Raw genomic sequence first — 14,824 nt, 5'->3', positions numbered from 1 at the left:
AAAAGCAGTACATTGTCTTTCATGAAAATTCATTTTACAGTATAATTTATTAGTATAACATTTATTTATTTGAAATTTTTTAAAAAAATATATTTTTTTGAAATGTATTTTATTTATTATTTTGACATGATTTTGTGTTTTAAACTTTAATATACTCATTCTCTTATATTATACTGTAAAATAAATTTTCATAAAAAACAATGTACCGCTTTTAGATATATAAAACTGGACAGAAATGAACCGCCTAGGAGATAAAGGATGATTTTATCAAACACAATGTCGTATCCTGATAACTTTTTGGAGTTCATATGTGTGATGATATTTTGCTTTTTTACTTTGCATGTTTTTAATTGGCGAGAGTACAAAATCCTGGTCACATGCCTTGTAAAATCATGTGACCGAGCTCCTCTCCTATCACATAGTGCCATCGCACAGCAAAACAGCCAGCTCACTGATTGGTTGTTGAGGCTAGGTATGGTTGCTATGCAGATGCGGATACTAGGATATGGTTACTAGGGCTCGGTGTGCACAGATCGAATACAAAGTAATATGGCTTCTGATGAACCATCGATCTCCACCCAGGACGGACAGGCTGAAGATGTGTCTCTTGATTATCTGAATAGAAATCTCATGTATCTGCTACACAAAATAGAAGTTCTCAAAGTTTATCTACCATTAGCGTAAGAGAGACGGACCTCAAATGACCAGAAATGGCACCTATGACCAGAGTTCATTACTACTGCCTAGTGCCACAAAACCACAACGTTCACCACTCCGGGGTGTCTACTGATAACCGCTGGGCACCCAGGAGCAGTAACAGGCAGTGAGCACTAGGTGTTTGCGTTGTGGTTTATATTTCAACTTCTATATTGAATTACAACAATTTTTTACGCGGTTGGAGCGATAAACCAATCTTGAATGTAGTGACCAAAAAAAAAAAAAAAACGTAAAGCAATGCTACTGCAAGCAAAGGCCTGATAAAAAAAAACAAAATAGTGAATAAACGAACCCCCTGAGTCCAATATTACCCTTTTAGGGGGAAGAGAAGCGGAGTATCTGATATTCCCTCAAACATTCCCTAGTAGGAATCAATTACTGCCATTGAAACACATGAACCTGTAAGATTCCAACGAGGGAATGTCTGATTCTCTGTTTTATAACCAGGAAAAGCAAAATATAGGTGGATTAAACTTTATCCTCAATATATATACATTTTTATATTTACATATCTCCCTACGTGAGTGCTAGTAGTGTCACCCTGTCATGCTCCATTGAACTTCACACTCCAATGTTATGCTCAGAGAAGAGCATAGAGATGACCCCAAAGGTTGCTGCTGTTTCTTTATTGTCGCAGAAGAGGGTGATGTCACAACTGTAAAAACAAAAAAAAAATCCACTTACCTTCAATCCCGCAGCACACTCGATCGGTCCAAAGGTGTCTTTTATCGGATCCCAGGATTTTTACCTTATGTAAGAGGGTTGTCTATTTATGCAAAGTAAAAATGTAAGTTTAGGCCCGCTTTATTCTTTATGATTCATTTCTTTACTTTTTTTAATATATACAAAGACAAAAATGTAAGACAGGTAGATTTAACATTATTACCAAACCTTAGATCTGTGGGCTGTGTTAGTTTTCTTTTATTTTTATTTTTTTCAGCTAAACCTATTTAGGCTAAGTATACTAAGTATCGAAAAATTCCAGCTGTGTTCTGTGAACGACAATATGCCATAATATATTATATATATATTATAATATAGAAGATAAGGAGAGGTGTTGTGGAGTGCATGTTTTCTGTTCTAAGGTGACAACACTGCTCCTCCATAGATTTAGTGCAGGAAGTGTTGTCATATTAGGACAGAAAGTGTTACTGGCAAGATAAATAGTAGAAATCATAATACATTTTTGCTTTAGGAAGAATCTTAGGAACATTACAAATGATTTTTATTGCAATTTTTTTATTAAGGTTTTTGAAACAAAAATTTACAATCACAGGTAAGTAAAACAAGGGGGAACAACAAAAGTGATATAAGCAGATCATACACAAAACAAAACTATAAAATGTCAAAAGTCAATCAAATCATTTACATCAAAATCAAATAACAAGACAGAAACACTGATTTTTATTATGATGAGCTTTTAAATGCTAATGGAATCTCCAACACAGTGATAGATTATTATCAAAATACATAAAACATAAATTGCATTGTTTCATATTGGTATCCTGTGTACATATCACACATTTCCACTTTCAGTTACACATAATGTTTCACTAGTGGCCACCTATATAGAATGGGCGGTGTGGTAAGTGGTTGGGTGCGGTCCTCTGCTAACTGCTGTCAAATGTTGGTTTATTAGGAACCAGCACATTGTTTAGGGCTTCAGGTGCCACCTACCAACCCCTGTACCCACCTCCTGTCTGGACTTAACAGTAGACAATATGTGGAAGAACAAGATGATAGTTATTTGTCAAATTTTAGGGTCAAATTCAGCTACTGCCAACTAATGAAGCGGATCTAATCTGTGAAACGCGTAGGAACATACATGAGTACTATCTTTGTATGATATTGTGTTAATTCATACTAATGTTAATTGAACTCCTTGTTATTTTCTGACCATTGGAATTGTAATTACTATAAATGGAGGCTTTCTTTTATAATGTAATGTGTTAAGGTTGTTTTTAACTAGGATGTTATTAATAAATTGTTTATATATACATTGTTCTATGTGCACTGCCTTAAAAGTTCCCTACATTGAATGTTTTCTCGATATATTAACAGTAGACAATAGGTAGAAGAGACTGAAATGATACCTAGCCTAATACCCCTCCCTGGTTACATAAAAAAAGGAAACTTTAAAAATATAAACCTATAAATATAAAACAGTAGGAACAACGTAATTTCAGAATTATAAACTCTATTTTACCCCCAAAGGAAAAATTACTGGCTAAAAAAATAATTTTTTTTCCTAAAAGCTCTGTAATTTTTATCTACGGGCGATAAGTTTTTATAAGTAGCCCCTTTGACCCTTTAACAGTTGCAGCCTACCCCATCAGCTGTCACTGTGTCTGTCTTTTTTTTTTTTTATTAATATAACATATAAGTGCCATATTATTGGGGAATACTGATTCAGGGAAAATCTTGTTTCTTTGATGATGAGTTATAGAGTAAACTGGACCCCGCTTTTCCTGGAACTTGACATGACACGTGTCGGTTATCAACACGCAGCATGGAAGTGGTATGTGAATCACAAACACGGCTATTGAAGATCACACATTTTGGCGGGTGACATAATTTCCATATCCAGAATGTAATTCAGCTGTGTTCTTATCTGTTTGGCAGGAGTTTAGCTTTCCTGCGAGGGAGCGGGGGTCACAAATCGGAAAGTGGGGCCTGATTATAGTTCTTACAAGTGTCCTTATGGTGTTGTCATTTCTCTCCAGCAATAACTTTGTTCCTGATAAACACTTCTCTACTGAACTGCTGATTTTAATGAAAAATTGTGAGCCTTTGCTGCTTTATCTGGAATCGGCTGCGAGAAGCATCACAAATAACAGAAGCCCCGTGTGTGAAATCCTGAAGCGGCAGGTAAGATGCATACAAAGTGGGCCATTTATATTGACTGGTGCTTACAAAGGGAGAACAAAATTAAACAGCGAGTCTCGGAAATATATTACATTTTTAGAAGGTAGCCTGTCAGGTTTAGGGGCATTTTTTCCCCGTTGAAACAAATTACCACCATGCGTTATCAGGGGTTTTTTTTGCCTTCATCTTGGTCAGCTGTGTACATTTGGTTTATCTGGGATATGATGGTTTCTTAGTATGTTTATTTCCTTGGTGGGTGAACTTGATGGACGTAAGACTTTTTTCAACCTGACTAACTAACGATGTAAGGTTAAAGATTGAAATAAACTGGTGCTGGAGACCTCCATGAGGGTCCAAATTAGGGTTAGAGAGGGGAGGTCAATGGTGGAGCTCAAGTAAATATATCTGGAACAATTACATTTTAAGCTGGTGTCATCTGTACTATATGGGCCTAGATGCTTGGTGATGGGCCCAAAAATGTCATATGGACCAGAATGACAAGACAATAAATATTGAGGTAGAGCTTACACAAGGCTGTCTTTACTCCTTATTCTTCACTTCCCTGGCAGCCAGGGATCTTCTCTGCTGCCCAATATTCCAGAATGTGACCTTCTGGTGTCCTCTTGTACAATGGAAGGCTGGTGGTCCTACATTGGAGAGGAAGCTTCCAAAGAATCATTGAGGGACTGATCTTATGAAGCAGAGGAAGTCTATGGGAGAGAGGAATAATGTAAGTGTATTTACTTATTCATCATCCCCGAAGCAAAATGAGCAATTAGTTCTTGTAAAGGGTTGAAATGCATACAAGCCTCAGATAAAAGTTGCTCAAGGTGAATATCTTGGCCAAAAACTTGACATATACTGGTATACAGCTGTTCCTCAACGTCATTCATCAATCGGCCATCGTGCATTTCTATGGAGGAGAGAACAAAGGGGTGCCACTTGCCCCTTCTCTCACGATAGAACAAAATTGAGGAGTTGTGTATAGCTCTCATTCATTCACCTATCACTGAAAATTATCTTGAAAGATGGTTTCCTGAGACAAGGCACTGATGGTCACCGAGAGCCACATTCTGTAGTATTTGGGTAAGTTGAGGCTTTAGGGATAACAAAAAAAATCTGGACTTCAGCTTTAAGTATATGACCCATATCTCTCACTCTTACTTACTGACTGACCTAACCTACAACCCACTCCCGAAAATGCTACTTGTGTGTTTTTAGCTCACAAAGCCATAATTTACATTTATTCATGTTATGCATCATTTATCATGTAGTTGCCAAATGAACCATTGTGTCCAAGTCAGCTTATTAGTTTATAATAATTCAACCTAAATTAAAAGATATATAAACAATTGTGGGGCCCGGTTACTGCGCATATTATTTGCATGAGCTCAGACAACTCAGAGGGCAAATCTCAGGAAACGTCTCAGCTCTAACTTGTAGCTCCATATTCACCCTCCGGTAAATGGAAACAATAAATGAGCAGATGAATATAAATCTTTCATAGCTTTGCCTGCATAATTATAATAGTTTAGGCCTCATTCATACTATAATGTGCTTTGCTGTGCTTTATACTACAACTACTGGTTAGGATTATTCTAGCAACCATTTGTCTTTTGCATTGATGTCCATGCGCTATCCAATGGAAAAAGCTGTGATGTTGGAGAAATATAAATGATTAGATATAATGTAAATTAAAATACACAGATAAAAACTGGTAAATGTGTACATTAAAGGACCAGTTTACCCAAAGTGATAATCTCAGGTAAAAGTTGCATCAATCTGTGTGAAAACAATATTAAATAAATCCATTGTCTTGAATACTCCTACAGATAGCTTTCCCTGCCATTATTCCTAACTTTTCTTCTTTCCATCTTGAGGTTTTGGGTATTCCCATTCACCTTCATTGTTTCAGCTCTGTATAAAAAATGATTGTAAAAAAAAAAAATGGAACAAGGAGAATAAAGAAATTCAGGTAGTTTTGGGTTGTCAAACTCTTTAAAGTGGATATAAATCAACAGACTAGAAAGTTTTTATCCATTGGTCTTCAACGTGTTCTGCCAATTGGGCACTTCTGAAGATGCTGAAAACTTCTAAATGTTTCTCTTTAGCTCCTGGATATGTCTGAGTTGTTGGTGAAACATCTGGAACATCTGTCTCTTCTGTACAACTCATTTGGCCTCATCTCTCTAAATGATATGGACCCAGAAGGGTGAGTGAAATTTGTTTTTGTAGAGAATCGACTCACATTAAAGTACAGTAAAATCAGAAGGAGCTGAGGAACTAAACTCAAAAGTGAAAAAAAAAAAATACATTTACCATTTACACAGGGGTGTACTACATTGGGTTCGGGCGCCGCCATTTTCTCTTCTTCTTCCTATCCTTCATCCTACGTCACCTGACCTGGGCCCCAAATCGGGTGCCGTAGGATATAAAATAATTTGGCGATCTCACTGCGCATGCGTGAGATAGGCAAATTTTTCTCTTTGTTCGGGCAGGTGCAGAAGGAGCTCCCAAGAGCTTCCCGGGATGCCTGACTTGTGTGCTTTGCACTCCCATTCATAATTAGGTAGCGGTGCTGCATCCTTTTTTTTTTAAAAAAAAAACAACTGAGTTTTTACCTTACATACAAGTGTTGTCTACCCTTTTATGTAAAGTGAAAAATCTGAGTTTAGGTACGCTTTAATTTAAGTGTAACTTCAGCTCCCCACCAGTCACCCCCTCTACCTCTGGAACCACAATGATGTATGTTGTGACTTTTTTTTACCTTCATTAATCTGGAATCTTCTGGCTGGTCATGTGACTAGCTGGGTCCTCATCTTCCTAAATCTCAACCCAGCAGTCCTTGGTGATGCGGAGAGAAATATCATTATATCATCACAGATTCAATGCAACATTGTACAAAAAAAACCGCAGAAATCCTCACCTCAGGGAATGGGCTCCAAACCCCCAACATTCACATGGGGAATCCTCAGTTTTCAGTTTGAGTACCTCCAAAAAACCAACCATTTGCAATATAATATAAAAATGATTAATGATATACATTTGAATTACCACAATTCCTACAATTTTAAATGTGTAACTCCTGAAGTGTGAAATAAACTTCACATAAATTTTAAAGTCATATCAAAATCTTATTGTGATAATAATTAATAATAATAAGTTGTCCCATGCTTTGTCCACCAGTATGCCTGCTGTCCTGTGTGGAAGATTCAGTCTTTGAGAAAACTATCAAATATCCATCTTCCGATATTTCATGCCGGCACCATACTCTCCAACATTGCCCACCCTCTACAAGAGGCTGCGCTGGAACATTGAGGTCACAGAAGACACTGAGGAAGGAAGAGTGATCACCACCGAATAGTATGAAATCTATAACCCCGATTCCTACCTTAATGGGACCATTTATGTTCATGTTTATAGCCCATCCTAACATTGTGTCACTTTGTGTCTAACCTCAGTTATTTCCTGTGCTGTTGTGATGAATCGATAATGGGAATATCTGAATTTATCTGTGCTTTCCACGGAGCACCACGTCCCTCAGCATCTCAGATACAGGTGGTATGGTCCTTAGGACGATGGGTTGCCCTGGACTCAGCAGATGATGCAGACATAGAGTCTTGGTAAGAATGATATTAGCAGATAATGATAAAAACATGGAAGCCAAACAGGCAATGTTAGCCCTAAATATATTATTATGTTTGACATTATTATGTTTGATATTGTATTTTTACAAACTTGACTATGAGCCCTCATTGCTTCATGGGTCTTGGAAGGTTATATATCTAAATAGAGTTCAGCTCTTAGCACTAGACGCAAATATCCATCTTATGGACAATAAGGATTTTAAAGATCATGGTCATACAAAGTTTAAACCGAGCAGTAGTCTGAAATTCTGACGCGTTTCACCCTTAGGCTTCCTCAGGGCCATTGTAGAAACCATGACAGAGGTGTTAGCCGTGTTGAAGGGTCAAAGGGACGGGTGAGGGTTATTTCAATGTAGCATTAGAGAATTAACTGGTTAGTTAAATTAAAGATTAAATAGTCCAAAAGAGAGGGTAATTGGTAGTAAAAGTATTATTGTTACAATAGGATGGGTGTTTGTTAGAGAGTATGTGTCTTTAATGGTAATGCAGTCTCTAGATGAGTGGTTTCACTGACAGCATTGAATCTGAAATACTGATAAAGTATAAAATGAACATTAGTTTGTAATTTATTAGCCATGGCTCTGTCTGGTTTAGGTTTGTGAAGTAACATCAAATTTGTGAAAGTTTTGTGCAGAACTGTCACCAGACAATATCTGTTACTGGACAGGTTTGTAATCACAAGTGGGATCTTATCATTCCTACATGGAATTCCCATGGCAAGGTTGGCCAAATAGCCAACATAGGGAGTGAGCAGGTTGGGTAGTGGTTTTGTGCAGCTTTTAGTCTGCCATATCTGAGACACAACCAAAGCATTCTATTGAGCGTATCATTTGTAGTTATTCAGCTTCACTTTCACACTTGTCTAGAGGAGAACTAGGGTCATCATTCTGGTTTTAGGTGGCTTCCAATGTCCACAAACACCAGACTCGCTCTATTACCGAGACCTTGATTCAGGTCCTTTGTTACTGCACACATGTCAAATTTCTATCTCTGGAAATTATCTTTTGTGTTTATTAGTGCTGGCTTTACTTGAAAGAGTGATACCAATCACTGATTAAGTGTGAAGCTACATACACACGCTAGATAATTCATGGTCATTTCCAGTGATAACAGAACAAACAAGTGCTGTACACACAGTGCTATTCAGTTCTATGGAGAACGGAGGAAGAGTGGGAGGCACCCCGCTCTGTCCTTCACCAAAGGAAATGACAGTGGTCACCCCCAGTTGGTTGTTGAATGATCCATCAAGTTGGATCACTAAAGAACATACGGGATTCACTGTATACAAGCTAGATTTTCACCCAAGATAATCATCTGTCTTGGTCAACAAGTATCTGGTATATGTACATAGCTTTACATTTGATCCTTGATCAGTATAACTCTCTTACAACCAAACCAGTGTTTATTGGTCAACCTAAGGAAGCTGCTGCCATTTAAAAGCCGGTCCACATAGGTTTATGCTTTTATGTTTGTGTGGATACTCAGTGGTGCATTATTATAATATATCCCCCTAAACCATTATATGTTATGTGTGATCTCCACCTTCCTTCCAGGATCTTGTGCTCACAACCTAATGCATACTACAATCTGCTTTCCATAATTGGTTCCCATGAGCCCTCCCACACTGCCGCCACTGATCTGCTGGTACAAATCCTGGAGAATTGAAAACAACTTTGCAAGCAGCACCTTCAGAATCCCCGATCTATTTGCGAGAGCAAATCTATTAGTAGCAGTCGCTGGAAATAATAAGCAGAATGACAAAGAGAGAAATAAGACCGAGACACCATAGTTTATTAATATATTCTTGTATACAAAATGGCGTGCAAGGTGACATAGGCATTGTGTTTTCTCTCTCTCTGGTTCGAACTTGTGAGGTTCCATCAAATTTGTGAAGGTTTCATGCAGACTTGTCACCAGGCAGCTTTTATGACTGTGTTTATGACCGGATAGTTTTGTAATCACATGTGTGATCTTGTCACTCCTACAAAAGGTCACTCACATTGCTGTGACACTCATACATAGGTATTTACCCAGCGTAGCTCCCCTGGTTAAGCTGCGGTATGCTCTTTGACTGATAAACTTTGTGTGTATTCTGCTTGCAGTAATTATTTTTTCCCTACATGCATGTTGCTGTAATTTATATGTTCTTTCTTATGTGTGTTATGATGAAAAAAACTTTGAAAAATTTACTTTTTTACAAATGTGAAATATAACATGTTTAATTTTCCTGCCAGCAGGTGGAGCTTGGGTCCTTTTCACATGTTTTCAAGGCTCATCATAGCTGCTTTGTTGAAATAAAACAGAATTTACAGAGCTTAAGTTTAAATATAGACACAATTTTATATATTAGAGGAATATTCCAAACCTCATCTGTGTCTGCTCACTTTAGAGAGGGATTATTTGGGGATTTAGTAGGAAGCAAATAGCTTCTAATGTACCCTCGATATAATAAACCCATAATGCTATGCTATGTCATGAATGCACCCTGCTTTTGGTGTTTACTTGTATAGAGGAAATAAAAATGTGCTCAACATATATAAAAACTGTGTAAGTACTAATAAAATTTAGAAATTGTCTCTTGTTTGTTTGAGTTTAGTTGATTTTAAACTAAATTTTGTTGTTACACCCAAATTGTGGGCCATTCTGAAAAAGTTTCGGCACCTCCTTGCTGTATGGAAGCTTGCCTGGCCCATTTCACCTTGCACACCTTCCTATCGGCCTATTGCCGATTAGAATGGCTATGCATTGGGGTGTGACAGCAGAACACAGTGTCTGCTGCAGGTATGTGCGGTAAGAAGTGCTGGTTCTTTATACTTTACAGCAGTTTTTTTATATCATATTTTTTTTATTATCCTCTGGAAAACCAAAGGGAATCCTATTCCTTCAGAATTGTGGTCCAGACCTGTTGAGTCAGAATTGGTCAAATATCTACATTAGGCAGAGCAGACGACAGGTCAGCTGGAGAAATAACACTGGGCAAATGTCCATAAGCCGTAAGGCTGTACAAACATAGAATGAGAATTATAACCATGCAACAGTTTCACAGTATATGGAGTACAAAACATCAAACCTCATTGTCCCTCATAAATCTCCAGTGTATTGGAGTTTTTAATATAATTACTCGCTGATCTCTGCCTAATGCGCAGAGATAACAGAACGTTGAACAGACCATTAGGGCAAGCTCTTCCAGTAGACACAAAGAAATATTGTGTAAGTTGGAAGAAAAAAGAATCCTTCATATATGTCTATCCTTAAACTGAACTCTGGCCAAAAGTCTTTTTAACCCTTGCAATAAGCCCCCTTCGGCACTTTAAGGGTAGTTAGTCATTTATTCTAGGCCAGGGGTGTCAAACTCAAATACATAGTGGGCCAAAATTAAAAACTTAAACAAAGTCGCTGGCCAAACTGAAAAAGCACTGATACTACAATTCCCTGCGTCAAGAAAACAGTCCAATGCGGGGGTTAATGTTATGAATGGCTGGAACTCCCTCTTCACTGAAATAGCACTGCTACTACAATTCCTTGCTTCTATAAAACAGTCCAATGTGGGGCCATGCATAGGCAGAGAGCCCGCTGGTCTATAGACATGAATGATGCCGGGAATTGTAGTAGCAGCGCTATTTCAATGCAGCGGTGGGCCAGATGCAATTCATTTTTAGGATTCCTTTGGGGGCCAAAAGAAGGACGCTGGCGGCCAGATTTGGCCCGCGGGCCAGAGTTTGATACCCCTGTTTTAGGGGGTGAGGGTACAAGAGTAAAGTTTATCTTGCTCCTCACTTCTGCAGCTGTCAACACTTTCCTCTGCTGCCTAGTGCTCTGATTGGCTAATCTTGTACATTGCAAGGCCCATAGGCTGAAGGCAATGATGTCAGCGGTCAAACTGGCCAACCAACAAAGTTTAAGAAAAGGCTGCAAGGGACTGGTCTAGTGCAGCATAGTAGAGTGCTGGCTACTAAGGAAGTGAGGGGTAGGTTTTACATCTCTTGTATCTTCTAGACAATGGGACTGATTTATTAAAAGTCTGAAGAAGACTATTATTGGTGTACCTGGGTGAGCCAGCAAACCTGGAATAAATTCCTTAAAATCATTTGTATTTATTTGGCAAATGTTTTCATTCCTGGACTAGATTCATTCAAGGTTTGGTAGATCACCAAGTTTCCCCTATGATAGTCTATGTTCTCCAGTCTTGGAGAACTTTAATAAATCAGGCCCAAAGTGAGGGATCCCATTGCAAGGGTACAATATTTAATTGCCCAGGGTTCATCTTTAAAACTGCAGTGAGCAATATCATTTTATTTTTAAGTCAAGTAGATAAGTCCAAACACATAATACGATTTTTTGATTCCATGCAGGATCAAAGTTTTGAGGTGTCCAATGGTTCTCAAGGATTTTTGCTATCATGTGCAAGCACAGAACAGCAAGAAGTTGTCTTCATTTCAGAGTCTACAGTACTTTTTTTTTTCCTTGTACATTGCTGGCTGTCATCAGTTACAGTCCATAGTAAAACAAATTCCTTAATTAATTGCACTGGTTACTAAATCCATGCTTGGGAACTGTTCCAGTGATGCGTGCAGTTCTTATATCTCGAAGATATTTGCATTCCTGCCTAAGATGGTTATGCACAACAAGCTGTGATCTTCTCTGTAGAGTTCAAACTTTGTACATGTATTTTATTTCCACGCAAGAAGTCTAAAGGTGGCTGACTGCACTGCGGTCTGAGCTCTGGAAGTCTCCAGGATCCCATCGGATCGGTTTTCCTCCTCGTACCCGAGCCACTCTCACAAAGATACTGCAGAGATGGTGAAGAACAGAGCGGCGCAGGAGAATGTACACCCAGGGGTCCAAGATCTGGTTGCAGGAGGCTAGGCGTACAGCTAACAAAAGCCAGTTAGGATGTGGGAGAGGGGTGCCAGTCTGTAACATCACCACTGAGACCTGCAGGTAGGAAGGTAAAGACAGTATAAGGACAACATTCATTAACAATGCAAATGCAATTGACATTTTAGAAAAAAAATATGATACAAATAAGGGGGCTTAATTGGATTTTTTAAATTTTTTAATTTACTGTAGTCTTTGACCTTTAAACCATTCTTATATAATAATGTCACCAGTAGGGATGAGGGAGAATGCCCCTGGCATTCTTGCGAGAATTTCCTCGAAGTTCCGATGGTTGCGCGAAATTTAGCCAAACCATCGGAAATCACTTTAGGATTATCACGGCTGCATTCATAAATACAGCAATGAGAGTCCTCTTGTCAGTGAGCGATCCCCGCGCACCATAGCTCAGAATGAGGGCAAGCCCTGATTCTAACCTGTAGTGCCCGGGGATCTCTCACTGAGAGGAGGATTATCGCGGTTGTATTTATGAATGCAGCTGTGATAACCCTCCTCTTAGTGAGAGATCCGCCGCGGCTGCATTCATTAAGAACAATGGTGCAATACCCGGCACCAGAGGATAATTAACCTCTAGTGTGGCGGATCGCACAGTGTTCTAAAAAGCGCTTTTTTCTTTTATTTTAAAATTCTATCTTGATAGGCAAATTCACACCGGATGTTCTTGCTTAAAATTCGGTAAGCAAGAACGGACGAATTTGCCGCATGATCGAGTTTTAAATTCTCGTTCGCTCATCCCTCGTCAGAAAATCTGAATTTTTGTCCCTTATCCACTCAATGGAAAAGATATTTGGGTGAAGGGGTGAAGATGGACATTAAACTTCACCAGTTTTATAACAAAGCTGTAATAATTTTATGTTCTTCAGAACACGTTCAGAAACTAAGAAATACACACAGAGGGTTGCAAAGGTCTCAAATAAGGGGCCCGTTATTGCAGGGGGTCTGTTGGGGCCCTCCTCATGACTACATTAGTCATGACTGTTAAACACAGAGTTAGCAAAGGAGATCTGCTACAGGCTTCTTTTTAATGGCTTTGCTTCGGTAATGTCATCTGTCAAAACCTGGCAAAGTGGAACAGCAGCTCTGATTACAAGAGCAAATTCTGATACAATGGTGGCTCCTGATGTGAAAGTTGACTGATGTGAAGCGGGTCACTGATGTGAAGTTGTGATTGTAAAAGGGGGTTCAGAATTACATTGATGCTCTTAGTGTGAAGGGCAAACTTCTAAAAGTAGTGCTCCAGGTGTGAGGGAGCTTGTCCTAAATGGTAGGAGCCTTGTCACAATTTAGCTCTGGGGCCCATCAACCATTAACAGCAGTGCAGAGGAAAGGTGTGTTTTGGAGCCTGCCCTGGACAAAGAATATTTAGATCTTTAAATGCCACTTTTTCTTAATATCCATGGACTTGTTAGTCATAGTGTAGGTGACAAAAGATGAGGGACAAAATCACAAAGTGAGGAAAGGCTAGAATCTTCTTCATTTTTTTAATACTGTCTGTGTCTCTATCAGATATTTAACCTCCAATGCTGATGCAAATGTTGTCAACAGGCCAGGAATTAAATGATACAAAAAGCAATACAACCTCATATCATTCAAGCACTGACTCCTCAAAAAAAGTGTGTGTGGTTACAACAGTGACGCTGTATAAATCTGAAAAAAATCAGTGCTCACGGTTCTCTATATATCACCATATATATATATTCTCCATAAATGAGAAATCTTAGCACTCATAGTTCCAAATATCTCTTTTAAATTAATTTCACAAAATGCTGGTCTGCATAGAATGAAATTATAGAAGATATTTAGACAACAATAAGCAACTCAAACCTAGCATAGGTCCTAACCCTCGTTGTTTACCTAAAAACTAAAAACAAAAAAGTTTTACTTTAACAAAGGACTTCTAGATGCTCATATAGGAAAAGTGCATTGGATCCAGCTAGAGGAAATAGAAAAAAACAGAATCATTTACAGCCAACCTGTTACTTATACTGAAGGTCAAGCCATTTATAAAAATCCTTGGCTGGTAGGGAATCCGTGCATTAGTTCGTGCTGTGGGATCAGGTAGCCAATGTCCGCCAATACGTTAAAGAGACAGATGGCGTGCTTGGGGATTCCTGTGTTTTCTTGGGATATCCTGTTTAACTCTCACCTTCCTGCCCAAAAATTATGTTGTTTGTATAATACGTTCTTTAAACATGCATGCATTTTTTAACCCTATGATTTACAAAGAACTCAGCTTGAGATTAAATAATATTTTAGAGATAAATTAATGTTTATGCAGCTGTAGTTTTGGGTCTAAGAAACCAATCAGAAAAAAGTTCGGCATAATGAGTACGAAGCCCTTGTAGTGTAGAAGGAGGCTCCAATGAGCCTAATTTCAAGAATATCCATTGAGGGCATTTTAGCAAATTGCTCAGTTACTTTCAATGTGTTCAGACAACTTTACTTGTGTACTAATAAAGAACTTGCTGCAGGAATTATTCAGCAAGAATATTTTGGTGCTGATCCCCACACCAAAAGGAAAAGGAATCTAGTATGTAGACTGCCCCTAGAATGGAACCTGTTTCTTGCTTCGACTCTGAGGAGCGATTTATTTGAATGGCTATAAGAATTCTTCCATTTCTGCACAATGATCTCCTCTGCATTAGTTATTGAAGACTATGTATGCTTCCCAACTTAGGAATCACAACCGCCAAGTTGTT

General features: G+C 38.5%; 2 protein-coding genes across 2 annotated transcripts in view; one reads left to right on the top strand and one right to left on the bottom strand.

Annotated features, from left to right (window-relative positions):
* The first annotated feature begins 497 nt into the window (after positions 1–497).
* On the top strand, positions 498–9,805 carry C2H19orf67 (chromosome 2 C19orf67 homolog). Its single transcript, XM_072399686.1, has 6 exons — positions 498–680; positions 3,441–3,585; positions 5,694–5,794; positions 6,769–6,945; positions 7,044–7,205; positions 8,783–9,805. The coding sequence occupies exons 1-4, from the start codon at positions 550–552 to the stop codon at positions 6,803–6,805; spliced, it is 414 nt and encodes a 137-aa protein (XP_072255787.1). The 5' UTR covers positions 498–549; the 3' UTR covers positions 6,806–6,945; positions 7,044–7,205; positions 8,783–9,805.
* Positions 9,806–10,309: 504 nt separating this feature from the next.
* The window catches only part of PTGER1 (prostaglandin E receptor 1), an 11,826-nt gene continuing 7,311 nt past the window's right edge, over positions 10,310–14,824 (bottom strand). The window contains exon 3 of the mRNA XM_072399685.1: positions 10,310–12,164. Within this exon, the coding sequence (XP_072255786.1) occupies positions 11,919–12,164 (246 nt within the window). The 3' untranslated portion in view covers positions 10,310–11,918. The remainder of the gene's footprint in view (positions 12,165–14,824) is intronic.

The sequence above is a fragment of the Pyxicephalus adspersus genome, chromosome 2 (genome assembly GCF_032062135.1).
Source record: "Pyxicephalus adspersus chromosome 2, UCB_Pads_2.0, whole genome shotgun sequence".
In the NCBI taxonomy this organism is placed as follows: domain Eukaryota; kingdom Metazoa; phylum Chordata; class Amphibia; order Anura; family Pyxicephalidae; genus Pyxicephalus; species Pyxicephalus adspersus.
The sequence above is the reverse complement of the archived record's forward strand: the minus strand, read 5'-3'. Positions and strand labels throughout refer to the sequence as shown.